This window comes from Tetrao urogallus, assembly GCF_951394365.1.
Source record: "Tetrao urogallus genome assembly, chromosome: 5".
NCBI lineage: Eukaryota > Metazoa > Chordata > Aves > Galliformes > Phasianidae > Tetrao > Tetrao urogallus.
Window position 1 is genome coordinate 6227403 of NC_136818.1, and position 23203 is coordinate 6250605.

Here is a 23203-nt window from a genome sequence, read left to right on the forward strand (position 1 = left end):
GGGCTTGCTTTCATTTGAGTGACACCTTACAGGGTGCATTCTGTAGGTGCATGTGAGGCACACAGCACAATTCCAGTAGAGGGAAGTGTTAGGACTGTGCAGCAATTGGTGTGCTTTTGGGTTTCTGGCTTTGAGGGGTGCTTTGGCAGCATCCTGCCTGAGATCAGAGCAACACCCAACCACACGTCCATTTTCCATTGCTCAGCTTTCAGGAGAAGAAACTGAACACATGATCTGAGGTTGCACCAGAATGGGTTCATATTGGGTGTTAGAATTCTACGTGTAGAGGAGTGGTGAGATATTGTGACAGAATGCCAATGGAAGTGATGGTTTTCTGCTCCCTTGGAGGTAGTTAAGAGGTGTGTGGACGTGGCACTAAGAGATGTGATTTAGTGATGGGACTCGGTTGAGTTGGTGGTTGGACTTGGTGACCTTGAAAGTCTTTTATAGCCTATTCGATGATTCTGTATTGAATTACACCTTGAAACTGTCCCTTTGTGGAGGGCATCACTGAGTACAATGCTTGCATATTAGGTTTTTAAACAGGAACTGAATTTTCGCAGGTTGTTATATGAATATCAAATGGATTTTTCTATTGATTAAATTATTCTGGATATTAAGATAGATAGGTCAATAAAATGAGTGTTTCCTAGGATTTGGAGAAGATATTTTTTTGGTGCCTTGTTGGTGTACACTTTGTACACTGCATCTGTGTATTCTTTTTCAGAGGAGGAGCTGCTAGTATGGATCTGTAAAGCAGTTGTCTTATTAACATCTTCACTGTAAAAAAAAAAAAGAATAGCTGAGTATGTAAATGAGCAGCTCGTGATGCTATAACTTGTCAAATAACTGTTGGTGCAGTATAGCTGAGCAAACTGTTTCAGTGTGTGCATATACAGTAGGTATTTCTCTCCAAATTAATATTTGCATTTGAAATATGTGTGTAGTGCAAATATATGAAAAGTATATAACAATTAATAATATTTTGTTTGATGTTTACCTAAGATGTGCTCTGCATTTTAATTCTTAATGTTATCTGCTTCTTTAATCGTCTTGAATTAGTGTACCAAATGTATTGGTTCAAAAGAATTTACTGCTTAGCTGTTAAGTTTTGATAGATGTTGTATCCTTGAAGCAGGTTGGATTTGGTCTATAGTTAGCTGACAATTGTGAGGCTGTTGTTTTGTTCTTCAAACTTTGATGCCATTGTAAAACTTAGTATAAGATAAACCACAGTAAAACATCTGTGTTTATAAAACACTTAATAGTCACATACATGCACGTGGTAGAGAGCAAAACCTTCATTCCCCCAAGAGTCCTGTCTTTACTAAGGAAGCAGTAGAAGCTACAGTCTGAGCCCTACTGGTTGCGTAGTTAAAAAGTAAAAGCAGTCTGTGGCTTTCTTTAGAGCCTTTTCTCAATTATGTGTGTTATTTTGTCCCATTTCTGAGTTACAGCCAGCATACTGTAATGCAATTGGAATAAGAGGGAAAGAAAAGTCAGTTTTGGATTGCATGACAGTTTAAATGTAGCGTTACCTTAGAAATGACTAGGAAGTGGATCATATCCACCATAAATCAACACTTGTTTACATTTTTAAATTCCTGTAAACATGTTGTGTGTGTTCATTTTAACTCCTGTTAAAATGGTGATTTGCTGGGCAGCTTTCTTAGTTCTTTGTCCAGGTTAGTGATAAATGTCCCTGTTATTTAATAAAGGTGAGAACCTGGTTGTGCAGTAGGACATTGCTTCCTTAGAACTGCTGGTGTCCTCTCTCCAGGATTCACATCCTGCTGCCCTCCTCATAGGGCTGATCCCAGAGCTTGAGGATGGGAGTGGATGGGCTGTTCTCGGCAGCTGTTCGCTCTTAGACTTCTGTTTTGGATCCTAGCTGGGTGTCAGCATGATTTTAAAGCTGTGTTTAACTCCCTGTCATCCTGCTCCCCTCCGCCTCCCTATGCGGTGCTTTGAAGGCAGCCCTGGGGTCAGCTGCTGCTTAGCTGCTGCGGGAGCTGAGCCGCTGCTGGAGGGGGATCCTGGGAACAACCAGGAGCCTGGCAGACCTGTCAATGGCTTTTTCCCCTGAGTGTTAATTGTGGTCACAAAAATTAAGTGTTTCTGTAAAATTAACATCTTGATATTATGTATTTACTTTCCAGCAGGTGTTTTCAGTGTCAGGCTTACTCAGCAGACAAGTCAAAACAGGAATATTTTTTTTCTAGCTGCTGTAGGAACGAGTCTTAGCCTGGGATCTCAGAAAATCACGGTATTTGTTCTGGTGATAGGAAACACTGAAGATTTAGGGTTCAGAATTTAATTGGCACTGATGCCGATGCAGGAAGCACAACAGCATACAGTTTATTCTTGTGAAGCTTTTATTGATTCTTTTTTAAAAGGAGGGCTTTGATGACAGCACTAAGAGACATTTAATTTGCAAGTATTTCTACACAGTTTTTCTTCTGAAATGTAAATGCTTTCCTATATCTCTCTATCACTGAACATTAAGCTTTAAGATCTTCTGATTCAGAGCCAGATACTGAAAAACAGAGGCATAATGTTGTCATTTTTCCTGTTCAGCTTGTTTGTTTGGGTGAGATTGAGTCTTTCGTGCTTACACCTTAACTTTGCATCTTTCCCAAGCATTATGTGTATTTAAAAGTGTTTTAGTGTATCCTCAATATCTTCAACCCAGATTTTAATCTTAGGAGTGACTGGATCTGCAATAACATCCTTGAAAAAGTGTTAACATGAACAGAAACTCTGTCTTTGGTATTGTTTTCAGACTGAAAACTAGACAGAGGGGCTTTTTGTGGCAAAGTCAAACGATCTTTTGCATTTCCATGAGTAACTGAGAGTATTTCTTCAGGTTAATCTTATGCTTTCAGAACCCACAACAAATTGAACATATGCTGTGGAATGAACTGGAGCAGCGTCTGAATGAATCTCACAGCTTCATGCAAATCATGATTAATTTTGAGTCCTTGGAGTATCCATCAGATGTGCATGTATTCAGTAGCTGATAATCTCTAATTTCGAAACATCAATGTTTCTTGTTTGTTTTTTGGAAAGAAGCGATCTGTTTATTCTCTGTTCTGACCCATCCATTTTCTCCCTAGCATCGGTGACGGATTACACACATTTCTTCTGGTCTAGATTTACAATTTCAGATGCCTGTCTCTGTGACACCATTACCAGCAGCTCTTAGCTTTTTGTTGGCTTTCTGCCATTCCTGCAGCCTTTTTTTCTTGCTACTTTTAAGGAATTCGTTTTCACAAGGCATCTGCAGGCAAGCCTTTTCTGGATCTTCTAATCCTGTTGGTTTTAATAAAGGCCTCTTGTTTCAAGAGAAGAGGATTTTACAGAAACTATTCCAAATATCTGAAATGACTACTGCATGAAGATGCTTGCCTTTAAAACAGGGGATCTTGAATGCCTTTGCCTGTATGTTATTGGCTAGGTTTCACAGCTCAAGAAGGTCAGTCTGTCTGTGTTCCTTCACCTGACAGATTTCTCTTTTCCCACTGCAGCTCATTTCTTGCCCAATGGTTATGATTTCACTGTCCCGTTTCAAACAATCTTAGATCCAAGGCATGCTCACTTCACTGGTGAACAACCAGTAGAATTTCCCATTTTTACTCCAGGTTTCTGGGTTGCACCTCATGATGTACATGGATGCTTCCAGGGTTGGAGAGTGCCTGTTTGTCTCCAGTAATGGATGTTTATCCTAATTTGTAGAAGTAGTCCAGGAGACTCACAAAGATATATTTATATGACAATTTTTTGGGACAGACATTTAAATTGTCCCTCGTGGAAGCTTGTTCCAAAGGGATATTGGATTATTTCCTGGATCTCAGAGTGTGGAGCTCTCAGTTGTCTTAGCTACTAAATAGGTCTTTGACACTTCAGCTCATTACCCATTAGGAGAAGCAAGGAAGATTACTGCTCAAAGCAGAACTTCTCACTTGCTGTTAAATAACTGTCTTTTCTGCTCAGAGACATCCTTTGCCATTGTTGCAGTGAGATTTAAAAAAAAATGTAATTTGAAGTATGTAAAAGATGAAGACTAGGTTTAGCTTTCTTGTTATACAGCAATAATAAGGAAGATTATACAGGAGCAATTCATTACTCCTTGCCTTTCAAGCACTTAAAAGAAAAACAGAGCTGAAAATATTTCTTTGGGAGATACTGAAATACCTCATTAGATCTTTCTTTTTATTGGCTATTGAAGTGATAATTCTGTAACAGGAAAGAAAGCAAGGGTAAGTTCTGCTTTGATTTATAAAAATGTGTTAATTTGAGCTGAATAGGTTTTTTTTCTGATGTTAATTTTTGTCATCTGTGACTATCGTTTTGTAATACATAGTTTCTAGTTTTATTTTAGAGGAAAAGTAATTCTTATGGAGGCTTTGCTAGATCTCTGCAGCATGGCAGGCATTTTTGGTGAATTAAGTATCTAACAACCTGCAATTCAAGTAATTGTCTGCTGAACAGTTCTATGGATGCATGTACAGCTAAGTTTTGAGAATGAGGAGAAAAAAATATATGTTTGTAACCTTTATTTAAAACTTTATTTCAGTGCAATAGCAGGTTTGTACTGAAGAGTACTGAAAATGGCCAGAACAGTTTCAAATTAGCTTTTTCAGTTGTTCCACAGCATAGAAATGACAAGCTTTGTAAATACTGGAAACTATGGAAGAGGTAACTCTCCACAGTGTGTTGATCAAGCACTAATGAATTTAATAATAATGAATTACTACAGAAACAGGAATATTCTCTTGTGGAATGCTTACGTTTCTAATTTAACCAGTCCAATTTTGGAAGCTTTTATCTTCAGGAAGAGTACCTGAACTGCAGTTTACACGGATGGAGCCTTACGGCATACATGCATGTTGTTGTTGTTACTGTTATTGTTATTGTTTTAGCTATTAAGCTGTTTAACTTTCTGAAAATTTGGCCTCAGAACGTAGGCAGGTGATCTTAGCATTTTATTTTTTTAGATTTCTGCCAGTTGTTGCTGCTTAACACAGGTCCAGAAAGGTTTCTGGGTTTTCTTCCTAGTCAAAACATTCCCACTAATGGAAGTGTCATTTAAATAACCTGAAAATTAGCAGGAATGAGAAGGAGTGGCAGTGTACACCTTTTTAAGAAACTGAATAGATATTCTGAACTTTTCTCTTGAATGTTCAGAATTAAGTTGAATCTGGTGAAAGAACTTGTAAAGCTTTCCCTGTTAGGAAAAATGCTCTTTTCTTGAAGTCTTTTCTGTGGCTTTGTCACCTTGTCTCTCATAAATGCAGCCCAAGCCTGCATGTGAAGCAGATTTTGGCAGGAATGTGCTGTTATGTGTTGGCTGAAAAGGATAGATTCAGCAAAACAGGTCTTCATAAAAAAGATGCTGCTTGTAGAGAAAGCTTCCTCGTTGGAAAGAGTTCCAGCTGATCTGTCTCTGGATTGTTCTATCTGCTGGTTTTATGGAACTCGTGTTATTGGTTTTGTTCAGCTTTTCTGCTAATGCATTTCCTTCACCTTCCTGTATTCAACTCAGTCTTCGGGTTTTCCAGTGTTGCTCTCAGATTACTCTGTTTAACTGTTCCTGATACTTTTCTGTTACCTGATAACTGTACATAAAGAATGGGAGTTGTAAGTAACTCTTCAAAACCTGCGTGTGGAAAAGCATGGTTTTGACAACTTGAATCTTACTCACTTGATCACACTTTCATCTTTTTCTGTGCTACAGATGTGTGCAACTTCTGTATGCCTACCGTAGTTCAAGTGGTAAATCTAAAGAAATAAGAGCCATAGAGGAGTCTTTAGTTATGTAGCACCTCTTCTTTTCAACTCTGTTCTATTTTTTTGAGGGAATAAGCTTAAACATATTTAAGTGTGATAAAAATATTATTAATGAAACAAACACAGGAAAAAGTCTACAGCTTCTTTCAGTAAAGGCAAAAATCTACATTCAGATTGCACCTTTGCCCAGTTTGTTTTGTTAACAGAGTCTCATCTTTTTGTCACCACAGTCTTACTGTCTTTAACTTTTTAGAATTCTGGTGACGCTCAATTTTCACCTTATCATGGAAGAGGAAGACAGGAGTATAGTTGACAAATATGTACAGATGTTAATGATAATGATTCTTGTCCCTTTTTCTCAAAACTCTTTAATGTTTTCACCTGTACTGCCACTGCTACTGCAGTGCAGTCTGTGTCAATAAAAAGAAACGAGAGAGGCAGAGGTCTATATATTTTTGTATAGTTTTAGTTCCTTTGTTAAAAAAAAAGGCACAATTAATATCTCATCATTTTTTTTTATCTTCTTGCTTTATTGGTTTGTGTTTATTAAAAACTATTTCATATTGACTTTGAATACAAATGAAGATCTAGCTTTTCTAAGATGTTACAACAAATCGCTTTAAAATTGTTTCCTATGAAATTCTATTTCTGACACAGGTACAAGGAAACATTCCTTAAAAGAAGTATATTATTTTTATTCTATAGCATGTAGTGGGAAATACATTATTTTTGTATGTTTTAAATTAAAGACTCATTAAGTAAATTAGGATTTTTTTTTCTTTTTTTTTTTCTTTTTTTTTTTTTTTTTTTGTGGAAGATTCCATAGTTAAAGATGTTAACCAGCAATTTCTTGCTTCTATAGCACAACATAGTTCAGAGCTGAGATTAGAGAAACCCTGTAGAGTGGCTAATACTCGAGGGCATCCCCAGCTAGAAAAGTATGTGAATTTAGGCATGGGAGGAAGGAAGGATCTGCTTTAAATTTAGTGTAGGGTCACTGAATCTTAATGATAGATTAAACAAGGGAGGTGGAATAATGAATAGGGGTATGCAATGTGTAGCACTAATACCAGAAGTCCATGGTTTTCACTGGTTATTTAATGTCTTTTCCCATATGTTTCTGAATAGAGCAGGTTATGGCAGGGATGAGCTAAGGAATAGCTTTGTTAGTGAACTGCTAAATAGGCTGCATTCTCTTTTAAAAATTGTATATGTATATAGGAGAGGTGCTTGTTAATAATCGGGTCCTTTAACTGCATATATCTTAAACGTTGCAATGTTAGTAGCTACCTTTGTAACTTGTGCGTAGAGTGAATTTCTTATAAATACACTGTGCACATTGTCTGCATAATTTTATTTTCCATTGTGAAACTAACAGTCACTACTTGGTTAATGCAGAGGTGAATTTCAGATTATTTGTAGTACTGTTGATACGAAGAAAAGCTCAATAAAAGGTGATGATTTGGTAGATGTGAAAATGAGATAGAGGAAATACCAAGCAATTTTTTTAAATAAGAAGCTGACTAACAGCTCAGTAAATCTTGTTTTATAATTAGTTGAACATGATCTTAAAGCAGTATCAATATAATATCTATGGAAACTCAACCACCATAAGAAAAGGTATTAAATTTTTATACTTAGGGTGACTGAGAAAGATACCCTGGTACACTTCAGTGTTGTGACAACTCAGTAAGAACTCAACAACTAAGTACCACTAATCAGGTGAACCTATCAAGTCAACTGTTGAGTTATTAATGGGTTTCTGTGTAACTCATGTTTTCTTTTATGTTCTCTTTTATGTAGTGAAAGATACCAGCAGGTCTCAGAGAAAACACGCTCTGCATATCACTTCTGCTTTGGGTTACAAATGGATTTGTAAGCTGACTGGAGGGAGCAGCATAAGTCAAACTAGTAGCTTTGTCCTATCATTCCATCGGTACAGTACTGGTGATGTTAGTAACAATGTGTGAGACCACTCAGATCTGTGGCTCATGTTCCTTTTTAGGTGCACCTTGTTGGTGGGTACTGGCATCGAAGAACTGCAGAAAGAGCCTGCCCATCTCTTAAGCAGCAGTCTTGCTGTGGTGTTTAAGTGCAAAAGTAGGGAGAGGAAGGACACAAAGAACAGAAGTCAGAGTACTGGATTTCTCTGCATCATAGTACTACACAACTCTGTACAGCAGTGGTACTTGTGCTACACAATATTTATAGATTTTTATATTGTTTAGTAACAGTAAAATTTACTCTCATTAAGAGTATTTTATCAGAGTTGTCAAGAAATGAGACAAAAGGCACTTGACAAAATAGTGATTTTTATTATCTGCTTCTTAAGCTAAAACTGTTAGGCTTACCACTTAAAATAACGATCATTGCTGAAGCACACGAGTCTTAGGCGTTTTCTGTTTCCTTAAAAGAAATTCGTAAAGGGGAAATATTTTTTTCAATATGAGTGCAAACTAGTGTTATTCATGTAATGCAGTAAAACCTGAGCATCTAACTTCCATTCTCCTTCTTAAAATGGCCGTTTATTTTACCATTTATTGGTATGACTGATTACTTTTGCAACCCATGAAAACGCACAAACAGGGAAGTGATGAAAGAGCAAGATATGTATTTATCATGCTTTGGCTGTCACAAGCCAGTTTCTTTGAAATGAAGGTGAGGATGTTTGTCATCAAATAAATTCATCTAAATTCATCTTTTGTTCAGAACATGACAGCCGTGAAAACATAACATCTACTCTCCACTGCAAGAACCATATCCACTCTCTCTCACGTCTAGTGATAATTCATGCCCTACAAATAATCACTAGGGTTCTCATGAATGGGGACCTGACTATATAAAATATCTGTTTAAACTATGTTATAGATCAATAAGATAATTATTTCTTTATGGAAAAATAGAAGAACACAGCCAGGATAAGAGATAAAGGAAAGTATAACACTTTTGCTGAAGACTTTGCACCATAATTCCTGACAAAGGAAGTGAAAAAGATTGAAAGACAGGAGCTGCAAAATCGTGCTTGTTTGCACTGTTGTCTGAATATGTGCACATTTGATGTGGACAAGCTGGGATCAAATCGATGTAATGTGCACATTTTTTTTTTTGTTACTTCCTAACCTTTGTATTTTACCATTATCTGGTAGTGGCTGTGGCTTCTGCCCCTGGTACTTCTCAGAGATGTTGGTATGCACAGAAAGTATATTTATTAGTTAAAATATTGTTTTCATACAAATTTTAAAAAACTTGAATTACAGATTTTACTCTTGGTCACGTCCTTAACTTCATGATCACTGTCAAGACATATTTTTCTCAAAGTTACTGATTTAATCACTGAGGTAATCTATTAGGATTACATATTGTCTTCTTGGTATGCAATCCATGTATGCAATTACTTGTCCCTTGACTCCCCATGATCTCTTTCATCAGGTTAGCCCAGGTGCAAACTGTTACCCTACTGCAATCTGTTGTAATTAGTGGACCAGCTGTTTCAACTAGTGGCTTTCATTTGACTTTCTTTTTAACCTGGTCTTTTAGTCAGTCTTTCAAGGCTCCAAGGCTCCTTTCTAATGATATCCTCATTCAGTTTGTGTATTTTTATTTGATGTTTGGTACAGCAAGGTTCTCTGTCTTCAGGTCTGTTACAGCAATGTATACAGATACAGTAGAATCCAAAAGATAACCCATGTAACATTCTTATCATGCTTCATAAAGCATTCTGAAATCTACTGAGAAGTGGTAACTAAAATTGGTATGTTTTACAGCAGTACAAATGTCCATACTGGCAAGTGTGAGTTTTGCTTTAGTCTGGACCTCCACAGTTTGTCTCACTGTTTTTCAAGATATCTGAAGACGTTAATTTTGAATAGGAATAAAACACCTGATATTTGGCAATTTATCAACATCTTAGGACATTAGAGCAGATGGAATTGGGATTGTAGCATTAACAGTTTGTTTTGGAAACTTTTCTGTGGCAAGTGAGCACTCTTTCTTAGTGCAACAGTATTAAAAACTGTATTTGCTCTTTATTTTATTGTTTATTTTGGGTGCTTTCTCAAAGAGTGGTTGCCTCTTGTAGCGATCTGATAAAAGATGACTTATTGTCACTTGCCTGTTGTCTTTTATAGTGTGCATGAAGGTCAGTTAGTAGTACCCACTGAGCAATACTGTTTCATTCAAACTACGAGTAAGTATTTTTTTCTCAAATGACCTTTTCTACTGAGTGGAACAACAAACTGGGACTTCAGAATGTGCCTCCTCCATGTCAGCACACTGTATGTAAGCAAAACAAACAAAAATAAAACAAGCCCAAAACTTCACGTATTGTCATCAGTTTCATTTTGTTAGCAGAAGTCTTTAAGGCATTTTCTAATCAATTCATAAAATTGTTTTGTCAGTAAGTCTTTGTTGTTTGCTCTCTTTTAACCCTAATCACATCTTCCTTTCAATCTCTAATGTCACAGCTAGCTCAAACTCTTAATTCTTTTGTACCCTTTTTCAACCTAGTGCATGTGCTGCTAAAAGGATTTGTTGTTGTTGCTTTTTTAATACTCATGTCTTTTGCCTCCATTTCTCAAGAACGTGTTCTTCCTTCTTCTGTAGAAATTTGTTTCTTCTTTTAACCTTCTATTAAAAAAAAAATTCAAAGGGCTGTGTGTTCTTAAGTTCAGAGGGGATTATCACAATTAGGTCTCCTAGGCACTACAAGTAATGAATAATAATAATTATATAGGCTGAAGCTTTTGTAGTGCCAGCCATATAGTTGCAATCAGTAACTTCTGCATCAAGTTCAGAAGATTGTAACTTGTATTTACCTGTAATGCCCTTGTAATAGGACTTCTAGTTTTAGGTGTTTTAGGACAGAGATCAGCAAAATGGTATTTTGTTTCACACAATGAAAATGTGCATGTATTCTGGCAAAAGATTGTGGCACTGAGAAATAAAACATTTTTAATGCAGTGAAGTGCCTGAGTATGGAATTGGAGTTTCTCTATATGTAGATACATAGGGGTGTCTGCAGTACACTGTCACAAATCTCACTATGCATAACTCAATTGTTCTCCTTACAATTTAGCAAGCTTTTTTCTTTTTTTTTTAATAACATCTCTAAAATTGTTTCCCCGTATCATACATACCAAACATATTTGATGTTGAGTGAAAGTTTAATGTCTGATATTCACCCTCAGTAGATGTTACAGGGAGGAGATGATGCGAGCAAGACTCATTCAACATCTGCTGCTTGCTGCAGCTGAGGAAGAGGGCAGATCCAAAGAAGTGGCAAAAAAAATAGTATCTGAGCTTGGAGAGCTCAGGTTAAGTGGTGGAGAATGCCTTAAGCATTAAAAAAAATTGTTTAAATAAGTGTTGTGGTTCTCAATTTCAGTGATGATCTGAAGGATGCAGGTAATCTCTCTCTGAAAGTGTCTACAAGCTGTAGATATGTTGTTGCCAAGTAACTTAGAGAGTGGAAAAAAAAAAACCACAACTGTTTATTTTTGGAGATTAGGACATTTAAAATTTGTTGTTAATACTTTGTTAGTACATAGCCCACAAGAATTTGCACCAGTGAAATGGAACTATCATTTTATGTTCAGTTTCCATCACTGAATTATTCAGCTTCCATTCTTTGTTGCATTGAAGCCTGTTTGACATCAGTGTGATAGATGTGAATCTAGGGGAATGAATCTGTAAGTGCTTACCTAGATGGAGAACACACAGCTTTCTAACACTTCTGGGAAGTCTGTCCTCCTACCCAGTGCTTTATATCCCTACACGAGATATTTTTTACTGGAATGTTATGGTGAATCATCTCTCAAGTTTGCTGTCTGCTTACAGATTTTTCTCCTGAAAATTTTCCTGCCTTTTCCAGTATAAAATACACAATAGCAAAATAACGTGTTAACTTTGCATTTGATTATTCAGCCATTTATTCTTCATAGTCTTTCATAATTCAATCTAAAAATAGAGTGGGTTACTTATTTTAAATCGCTGATCTCCTCCTTAGATATATGAAGTTCTCCTACCACATTCCCAACAATCAGTGGTAAAGTTTATGTACATCAATCTCTTTTCTAGATACTGAAATTAAAGATCTAGAAACATTAAAAAAAAAAAACAAAAACGTATTCAGTTGTTTTTGCTTAGTGTTTAATGTGGCTTAATTGTCTTTATTTGAACTCTTATCAGCAAAATGTCACAAGCATCACATGTTTTTTTTCCAGACCTAAGTTAATTTGAAGGGTTATATAATGAATTCAGCAAACCTCCTAATGAAGATGTTGACACAATATTTGCTGAGTACTACAGTACAGCACAACCCATTTTCAGCAGTAGTTTAAACTGGATTTATGTTGTTTTGAATGCCGTTCAATAAACTCTGGAGTGAAATTTGGCTTTCCTGTATGCTAATATGTTTAATTATAGGAAAGTGGCACATGAAAAGCTAGCAGAAAATTTTCTGATGATTTTGTTATAACTTGCTGATGAGTTCTGCTTTGTATGTGACTCATATATAGAGGACATTCAGGTCCTCTCAACATCTTTTTAGGAAGGTTTAAAACTGTATATTGTTTTAAATTTGCAAATGAAACAGTCTTAATCAGAGGGAATTGAGTACTCTATTCAGTAACTATGGAAGTTTTGAGGCTCTTATTTGTTTCAATTCTACTTGCCACGATAGAATAAGCAAGTAATGGATTTCAGACATTGAATTAAAATCAATTGTTTGAATTCAAGCCACATTTTTCTCCTGCAATAAACAAAAGTGGCTTCAAAGCTATAGCTTCCTGAGGAAGACTTTAATAGTACAGAATATAATCTTATCAGAAGTATTAGAAAGCAAAAATAATAATTTAAAGGAAGAGCTGTGTAATTAAAAAAGAAAATGAATTAGAGAATATGTTGCAGTGTAACTCAGAAAAGTGCTGATTTAGGACTGGCTGGCAGGCTTGGGCTGAAGAGGCCTTCTTCTGCATTTGGTGTAGACTTTAAAATATTTAGATTACAAATAGATATGTTTTTCCTTTACATTACAATAGAGTGAATTGAGCAAATGTAAATAGTTATTTCAGTACAGTGAATCTTCCATGGAGAGTAAGCGCTGTGCAATTCTCGACAAGCAAAAGTAGCCTGCTTGGGACATCTTAATTCCCTAATTGGAAGTGTTGTGTGATTTAAACCTCACTCAGCTGTTAGACACTGATTATCATCTAAGTTTCAGATTGACTGCTGATAAAATGTAAATTTTTCTCTGCCTTGAGAAAACTTAAAAGTATGGATCATTTTTTCTCTCCTAACTTCTTCTGTTTCTGTCCCCCTTTTTGATCACTCCTGTGGAGCACACTTGGACAATAGCTTGTGGCAGAGAAATTCATCTCTAATCTTACATCTTTGTACATCTAACAGTTTTTTGGCAGTCCAGCAGTCCACAGCTAACAGAAATCACCATTTTATCTGACCCATCTGCTCGGAACTATTGATAACATCAGTATCCTTTCAGATTCACTGCTTTATCCCCTTCTGCACTTCTATATCCCCTTCTGCACTTCCCATGAGCTGCTGCCCACTGTCTGTTAGTGAAACTTTGGCTGAGATTTTCCTCTGTGGTTTTGATGATTACCACTTCAGCTGTATTTGCTTCCTTTCTTTCTGTCTTTCTTCAGCAAAATGCTTTTGCTTACTCTGTATTTCTGCCTGGCACTGCCCTGTCCATAACATTATTGTGCCCTGAAAATTGTGCTTGCTTGTCGTGACTAATTCTCAGTTACAATGTCAAAGTCAAGATTCTGGCTTTGCCATCGGTGCCCCATGCAACCTTGCTCTGTCTGCGTCTGATCTCATTTCTCTGTGCCCCCCAACTCACATTCCACATTCCTCACAGTCCTCTGACTTTATTGCTCCTTTTGTCTGCCATTCATGCACTCATTTTTGCACTGTCTTTCATGCTGCCTATGTGCCTGGAACAGTCTTTAGCATCTCAGCCAATTTACAGCTTTGCATAAATTATATTTAATAATAAGACTAACAAAAGTTCATTATCTACATTATTTCAATTAAGTTTGTACCTACATAAGCAGAAAACAGCCTGAGGGAAGCTACTGTTGAACTTTGTTGTGATTCTTTGTTGTGATTTGTTTTGATTCAAAGATACAGATTCAGGCTTCTTTGATTCAGCATAATATTTTAATTAAAAAAAAAAAAATTCTGCCAATGTTAGATTTCTTGGCAGTAAATTTTAGATTTTTCCAGCTCAGAATTATGAAAGTAGCTTCTTATTCCTGGTGGCACCACTAGAAGGTCGGTGTCATCATCACATTGCTGGTATGGAATTCTTGCCCTGTGATTACATTTTACTTCATTTTATTCTTACTAATATAGATGTGGAAGGGCTTTGGATGTTGCAGTAATTCTGTCTCTACAGAGGCATCTTCTCTGCTTAGCCCCAGTTTTAAAGCAACATTCTCACCTACAAAAACAGCGAAAGATAAGAAAGTAAGACTGCCTGTATCTGGCAATTTTTGTCTGCCTCGATATTCAGGTTTTTAGAACTAGTTTTTAATATGTTAACTTTGTCCTATCACCAGAGAAAATGAGCGAAGGTAAAATTTCACATGCTTCTCCATCATCTGGTACAGCTGCAAGGCAAGGGCATTCCATTCTGCAGCAATTACACATGCTTTTCCAAGTTAAAATGCATCCAAATTTATTTATTGTTTAAATGGTTGTATTGATACTGTTCACAGCTGAATGGAGGAACCAAGTAAATGTGCCTCTAATTTGTTTTTCATTGATTTGGAATATTCTGGAGATTATAATCTGAAGGGCGGCTGCCATAGCAATATGCCAGTCTCCATGGTATCTCCACATTATGTAAAGAAGTTCTGGGCTACACAAAGACAATGCCGCCAATTAGTATTTCTAGCTGATCAAAGGTGGGGGACCAAAAAGTTTGCCAATAAATGTAGCTCAGTGGAAGGCACTGGAAATTAGCTTTACCCAGTTATATGGATTTCAGTCCTCCTGTCAGCATCGTGAGAACTTTAATACAAATTTAACAGATGCTAAACGCAAACTGAATGTTTTTCAGTTGTGTGAAGAGCACTGCCATAGGTTTTCATTTTGCTGATTAACTGAAAAAGTGATTTGTGGTTCTGCATAGAGTGAATCATGAGAGCATTTTCCTCCTTACATAGTATTTAAACTGAAACAACTAATGAAGAGTGTTTCTGTAATTAATCAGTAAATATTCCTCCTCTCTAAATCTTCTCCACTTTGCTTTCTTGATACTATTTTAGTTATCAAATAAACCTAAAATGAAGTCGTTATTTTAAAGCCAACCTATTTTATCTGAAATAATTGCCTGTGGCTTGTTGTTTCAAAGAGGGCTACTTTGGCATGAATTCAGAATCCAGTTGTGATCTTAACTCGAGCAGTTTGTTTAACCAAACATTACTCTGATCAGTTTTACATGGTCCCCTACCCGGCCAGGCCTGCCTAGAACAACTCGTTTATTCTGCGACGAGTTGCTCAACAGATGTCATTCTGGTAGAATAATGCAGCAGAATAGTTGTGCGTTGGCTAAAATTACTTCAACTTTGATCACTTTTGTTCAGCACATCAGTCTGGCATTGTGCTTTATACCAACATAACACTTTACCCCGAGCATGCCTTTCAAGCTTAGAATAGCAGAGGAATGTTATTGAATTCAGTGCAGTTACAGATGAGTTAATGAAAGAAGGGAAATACTGTTTTTTTCATAATGCCTTTCTGTTGTGATTTGGAATTAAAATGGAATTTGAAGAATGTGACTTCTGAGTTATTTATTTTTACTTCTGAAAGCTTTTTGAAAGCAATATAATGTAGTGCTCTTGATCCCATTTCTGTAAATCAATTTCACTTGTTATTTTGAAAGAGCTCTTTTTAGAGTTTAATAATGGGAGAATAAAATTAATAAGACTTTTTTTGATGTGTAACTGGGGAGCAGTTATCGCAGAGGCAGTTTATCCTGAAAAAGAATCAAAAAAAGCAAGAACCATATTCTGCTGATCACAGCTCAGTATTGTTACATTTTGATGGGATGTTGTGGGGTCAGTACTGAGTAATGACATCTCTTTACCTTAATACCACTGTGGAACAAATGCTGCACAGCAGGCTGGCTTCTTGTTAAGAAGCAGTGAAGAAAGGCTGTTTGTTTTGAACAGTAGGAATGAGATCATATACCAAGTTCCATAGAGTCTTGTCCTCCGTAGTTCCATTTTTCACAAGTGCATGTGTGTATGCATACACATATACACACAAATATACCGTATGTATTTACAGTTAAAACATTTATTTAAATCAATCTTGAATAATTAAACTATATTTGTATTTTTTAAAAGTATGATGTGCTTACATTTGAGATGGCGGTAATACAAAGTACTCTCTAATCTCTAGTAAGTGCTTCAGTATTCTCTGTCTAAAGCAAAATAACGTTCTTATTTTAGTTTTTATTTAAAATAGAGTTCTAAAATTTTTGATCAAAACATACTTACCGGATCAGATTCTCTGCAGGAGCACCTGGAAAACAAACAATATTAAAACAAAGAGTATGGGGCATATATGTAATTCGCCAGGTTTTTTTTTTTAATTTTTTTTTTTTTTTTTTTTAAATCTTGATTCTAAAACACCCTGAGAATTTGGAGATAAGCGGAAACTCCAAAACAAATACATGCTAGGATACTGAGATATCCAAATAAGGCAACCTCCATGGCCTTTTTTTATCCTTTATTGAGATGTAGAGCCACTGTGATGGAAGTAATTTAACTTGCTGTTAGGTAATAAGATGAAGCCCTTTTTCTCAGTCACCAGTGCAGAATGGTCTTGAAAACGTTCAACCACGTAGCCTTGTTAACACTGATAGTTCACATTCTCATGCCGGTGTATTAAATCTATCCAGAAATATTAAGCAGTTTTTCACTGTACTAAGGGGCAATTTATTACCATGGGAAAAAGTCATGAGAATAATATCAGTAATTGTATGCAGGATCTGAGAATTGGCAATTCAGTGCCTGGCTGGGCGTAGCACTGTACTTGGAGCCTTCGTTCTGTTTATGCCTTGAACTTTCTCAGCAGCATTTCTTTGTTGGCAAACCTTTGCAGCAGTGCCATGAAGAGTCTGCTGAAGAATACTGTCCAAGTCAACATCTGTGACAGCAAATGTATGCTCCCTCTTAGCTTATTTACAGTGATTAGAACAGTTATTTTACTGCTTGATGTCCGCACATGTGTCTTCCATCCATTTGTTAGCATGCTTGAACTGTATGCCAAAAAGAAGAGCGCATGTGGCATTTTCCTCTAAAGCAGAGAAAAAGAGATTTGTTACTACTTCATTATGGACATGTATTCTTAGATGAATCTTCTGCCAGATGTTGTGTATAAGTTCTGTATTAAAAATAGATGCCAATTTAAAAGTGAACTTAAAGATGGCATATGGTTATATTTCTGTACTGTGTTATTGTGTATTCTGTAGTCAACTTTAATGGCAAGTAACTGATTAAGTAGTTAGGGGCAAAGTATATAAAATAGTTACTCAGTAGATTGCCTTATTTTATAGCATCATCTCTTTAGGAACTTTAGGCTCACCCTTATTCCATTATGTGAATGAGAGACTTAAATCTATGTATCATGGCAGTATTTTTCATTTTCATTGAGAACAGGGCACAACTTCTGACTTCCTGACCGATTTTATCTAGTGAAAAATTATATGAAATGTTAGTAACATTTATCAAACCTCACTTTTTGAAATTGTTTTTTGGCCTATTAAATCCATGGTTGAGGTCTTTACTTGGAACTGCAAATAGATGTGTGTAAATAGATGAGGGCCATGTATTCATGTGTTGCAGCTGTATGGAAAGCAAAGCAAAGCCCAGCACTGGTCACTGTACGCCTTCCATTGCTCACAGTTCTGGTCTGGCGGGGCAGCATTCACGGGTGCTTGTTGCTTCTGCAATCTTTATGTTCTGGTATAAGATATTATTCGCAATTTGAGCTACCTCAATTACAAAAATATTTTTTTTGCCCTATAAGCAGTCACCACAAAGTCTCTGGTGAAACATGATTTTTTTTTTTTTTAATGCATTAACATTTTTGAGGAAAGAGTTTTATAGTTCTTGTATTTTTCATTTCTTCCTCTATTTGAAATCTTCAATACTTTCTCCATTTTCTTCCTCCCTTCCTCTTTTCCTTCCTTCCATCCTTCCACCCTCTCTCTCTCCTTACTGATAACCATTGTATAAGATCATTAATTGCAGCACGTTATACTTTAATAGCTTGATAGAAGTATTTATGTGAAAGTGAGTTTACATGATTTTTGTTGAACATTTGAAATGTACTGTTATTCTTGAAATGTGATTATTGATTTGTATTTTCACTTTTAATACTATCACTTTTACTTTTGGATCTCATTTAATAAACTTATGCAAAAAATAATTGTATTTCTTTGTGTACAAGTTGAGGTGTGAATACAAAAATTTCAGGAGAAAACAGAATATACTAATGAACTCTAACTACTTTTATTATTACCTTCTCTGTCCCTTCAGGTTGTTCATTACATGGCAGCACTTTTTACTGTGAGGAATTTGTATTATGAGTTGTGTAGCAGGTTTGTCTGGCTTCATTAATAACATGTTCTCAGTGATATATTACAGATGTTTTTTCTTTAACTTTTTTTTGTTCAAATGCTTTCGGGAGCACTGTACTCGAGCTCTATTTTACAGTAGGTAGTTGGGAAAAACTCAGAAAGCCTGGAATTATGAAAATGATGCAGCTTGCTTGTATGCTTTTGATTGCAAGTTCTGATTTTCTTTCCCAGGTGAAACGGAACGTGTACGACCTAACCAGTATCCCTGTCCGTCACCAGCAGTGGGAGGGCTGGCCTCCTTCTGCCACAGACGACTCAGTAAGTAGCTTTGGTTCTCATTTTGTTTCTTCCTACAAATAGCCATTTGTGCTTGAGCGATTCTCATCAAAATCCAGTTGTTTTCATTGACCCATATGCAGAAGCTTGCTATTTATTATACATACTTCAGATTTTTATCTGAATATTTATCTAGATATATTATATCTGAAGTATTATTATGGGAAGATTTCCTTTTCCATGAGATTAATGTTCATCATCATTAATGTTCATTGTATGCTTTGGACTAGAAGGAATCAATGATCCTAGGCTAAAGCAAAATTGCTTAAGGAAACTTAAGGAAAAAATAACATTTTTACATGTATTCTGAGTAACCTGTATATTTTTCTCTGTTTTGTCCATTAATTTATGAATTCTTGCGTCTAGCGTTAAGTAGGTAGGTTGAAGCTGGTGAAGACTATCTACCTCGGCTGTTGCAGAACCATCAAGAATCTGTGCTTCTCAAGATTGCATTTCAAATTAGTAAATATTTTGTATGCAAAGATATTTCAATTTTCAAACATATTTTACAGGTTTTGGTATCACCATTATCTAGAAATGGAGGGTAATATTAGCTTAAGATAAATGTGTCTACTTACAGTATGCAACAGAGTGAGTAAGCAGGGAACTGCCTACAAATTCATGAAACTGTGGGACTTTAATACAAAATTCAGTCAAATATTTGACTTCCTTCATTATGTGGTTGCCCCTACACTGGAATTTTACATCACGTCTTTCATTTTTGTTCAGTTTTTTTCTGTTAGTATATTCCCAATGTCAGCCAGTGAGGTTCACCCTAATCTTAAAACGAAATCACCTAAACCACTGAAATAATTATGCTCTGGGTAGATTTCAAGATAGTGGCCTGAGAAAAATATAGAAAAAAATAGGTATTTTCTTTTCTTATAGACTTTTATATTTAAACTAAGGATTGAACCTACAACGTTCAGTAGAGTGTTCTAGAAAGTGAAGATGGAATTTGCTTTTTCTGTATTAACATTATCTAAGTTACCATTATCCTCAGTGCATTACATTCTGCTTTCTTGTCCCTTTCTACTCCCCCCCCTGTAAAAGAAGATTTGCTGTTTGTGATTGCTTTTTTTTTTTTTTTTTTTCATTTGGTAAGGATTTATGCAAATAATAATTTAAAAAAAAACAAAAAACAAAAACAGTCTGAATTTTAATATAATTGGGAAAAGCCTGTGGCAATGTTTGCAGAAACAGTAGTTAAGTTTCTGAGAGTTGATTTAATCTCTATCCACGTATTCAAGGGCATATATGAGAGGATAGATTTAAGATCTGAAATAACAGCATGGTGTCATGTGGTAATTACAGTCTTTGAAATTTGGATCCATTTTAACGTTTTATTAGTTTACATTAGCCCAGAAAAGAATTGGAAACTCAACCCTTCTAATCCGTTTTCCCACAGCAGCAAGGGAGAAAAAAATACAGAACCTTTCTTTTGAGTAGAATAGCTCACATATGCAAAACTCATGAATCTGTTTTAAGTCTGTTTTTACAAGTGACATTGTTGCAGGTGAATTTTTCGCCTTTTCATCCTTAATGAAATTGGTGAATGTTGAGTCATCTGCTCCAAAGCAGGAAAGTCCTCAAAGCTCTCTGCTCGAGTCTGCTGCAGCTGAGACTCGTCAGCTGTGTAAACAGATTGGAATGTGTTACCAACAAAAATATAATTAATTTCTGTCTAAAATTAGAGGCTACGGCTTACTATTTATAAAGATTTAATGCTAGCAATGACTATCTGAACGTTTTTCCTTTGCAAATTAGAAATAGTAATAATTACTCTATTAATAACTAATGATCTCTGTATTTTAGTGACAGATTTTTCTAAAACACTTTTTCCATCGTTTTTTGTTTGCTGTATTGTGTAGTACACAGTCGCAATTAAAGAGTTAAAGACTTGATTAAAATACTTTTTCATTTACTTTTTATGTCGCCTAAGAAATACTTTGTAATACCACAGGAGGTTTTTCAGTGCAGTTCTCGTTAACCTTTGGCTTAGCAAACAGGACAACTAAATAGACTTCACATAATTGGATTCCTGTATCATCTCGAGTCTCTCATGAACCTGACAGACTACAGTCTTCTGACGTTACCAGGAAATTTACTGGAGTCAATAGTCATTTAAAACATTGTTGCTTCATCTCCCCTCTGAGTTAAGATATGTTGTACTGCCTAATGAAATATGGGATACTGTATGAATTGTCGATAACTCTTTCCAGTCATTTTTGCACACACTCACCCAGGGAATAGGTACCAAAATGTCCACAAGTAGGAGAATGTTTTCATGCTGTGACACTTCAACTGTGGGAAACAAGGCATACATAGTCCGTGGAAATCTCATTTTGCTATTCAGCAAGGACACATTTTTAGCTTTCATAGTGCCTGAACAACTTTTAACACCATGAATTATATCTGTTCTGCTCATTAAAGTTCAAACAATGTAAATGTATGAGGTTTAAATCATTCTTGTTTTTTTTTAACAAGTTTACTTAAGTAAAACTTTAATTAATATTAAAGATATAATTTATCTGCTTTGGGTATGTGTCATCAACCAATGCAGTGAAATCTTGAAAATTAGCCTAGAAAATTAATTATGATTTGATTTATATAGGTTCATGATTTGTTCTGAATCTTTGTTTATTTTAGCTATCATAGCAACTTAAATGCCATAGAGCATACAAAAATGAAAACCAAGCCAGAATAATTCACTGACACTTCTAAAATGCATTTCATTTTCTCTGTTGTATTGGTTGAACTGTAAGTCCACTGGTAATTACTGCCATTGCTGAGTAGAATCAGCAACCTCTTGTAAGTATGAATAAAAATGTGAGCTCCCCAGTAGGCAGTGGTTTAGTTGCAGTTTTTAAATTGAAGCATAGCAATTTGATTTACCTAAGCAGAGATGACTTTTTTGGGTACAGATGCATGGTTGAAGTCAAAAGCTTTCTCCCTTGGGGTCACTTTTAAAAATCTTTTTATAAGTTTTTTCCCCATATGCTTCTGTTGATCTGTTGGTAGCAGAGAACACCAGTACTGTGTGGGAAGGAGAGATGTTGCTTTTGTGCTGCCTTTGTTCTCTGCATTTAAGCTAAAACTTTATTCTTAATTACTTCATTGTTTCAAGTCATTTCAGTATAGTGATGAGAAGTGCCTACTTCTTGTACGAGCCAACAGCCAACTTGTTCAAAAGGAATATATTTTTGCATGTAAAAGTTACAAAACTTCAGGACCTCATATTCTCATTTCAAGACAAGCAACCACACTTCATTGTACAGATAAGCCAATAAATATCAGTTCAGAGAGAGGAAGTGGCTGCACTAAGGGTGAATGCCACTTTGGATGCCACATGCATGTAATGGGTCTGAGGGACTCAGTCTCTGTATCACCTCTTTGAGCGATGCCACCACAGCTCTGATGGCTGAAGATGTTGTAGTTGACATTCCTCAGCTGAATAAAATAAAGACTTCCAGGTTATAATAAAAATTTACAGATTCAAAAATTTATGTATAATCTAATTAGCACCGTTGATATGTTTAGCTATTACGCTGATTGGTGCTAAGCACGGTTTTTCTCCATGGGTAGAGATTAAAAATACCAACAGGTGGTGTTCTGGTACCAGTTCAAACCGTTTATGACAATTCTTAAGTGATCCTCAGAGTTTTAGAGAGTTTGAGTATTGTTGCTCTTAGAAGAATACTTGTGATCTATCTTATTGTGGGGGTTCTGTAATGAGATTACATCTCAGTGTAACATTTACATTATCATCACAATGCAATTGCAGAAATTGTCAAGATAGTACCCAGTGCTGAAAGTTCATTGTATGAAGCAGTGCATTTATCATGATAAAGAAATAGAAGTCTGAGAAATTTATAATATAGAGTCCCTAGATTGCTTTTAGGTTGTCTTCTGACTTTACCTTATTATGTGTTTGGATGTTTTTGGTATGAATTATAATATGATGAATTATCATTTTCTTTACCCAATATAAGCAAGATTTTCTTATTGTTACTAGATTTACTCTACTGCTCTCTGTTAACTGATGATGATGCCATGTGGGGTGAAGGGAAGCTTCATAACTGTTATACTACTTTTTAAAGTATACAGCCTCCAGCTTTATCTGAGATTCCAGTTGCTCTTTGTAATGAGGACTAACTGCCGTCCTCACTCTGAAAATCATCTTTTTTCTTTTTTACTGCTATTTTCTTAAAAAGAAAAAAAAAATCCAACATCTTTGGTTTATTTTTGAATATGTCTGTGTTGTTATTGCCAGTTCTTGATCACAACCAAGCAGAACAAGGAATGTTTTTGAACTAGAAATAAGGATGTCCTTGCATTACTTGGCGTGCACAGAGTTGTGCTGATGCCAGATTATTTGCTTCCCTAAGGGAGGGTGTGAGGGAAGGAAGGAAGAAGGATGCTGGTGTTACTTTCCTCCTGTGTCCTGGCAATCTCTGAGCC

General features: G+C 35.9%; 1 protein-coding gene across 1 annotated transcript in view; it reads left to right on the plus strand.

The window, feature by feature from the left end:
* The window catches only part of FAF1 (Fas associated factor 1), a gene marked incomplete at both ends in the record, with an annotated part of 143134 nt that overhangs the window by 55278 nt on the left and 64653 nt on the right, over positions 1-23203 (plus strand). Inside the window, one exon of the mRNA XM_079536576.1 lies at positions 18638-18724. Within this exon, the coding sequence (XP_079392702.1) occupies positions 18638-18724 (87 nt within the window). The remainder of the gene's footprint in view (positions 1-18637; positions 18725-23203) is intronic.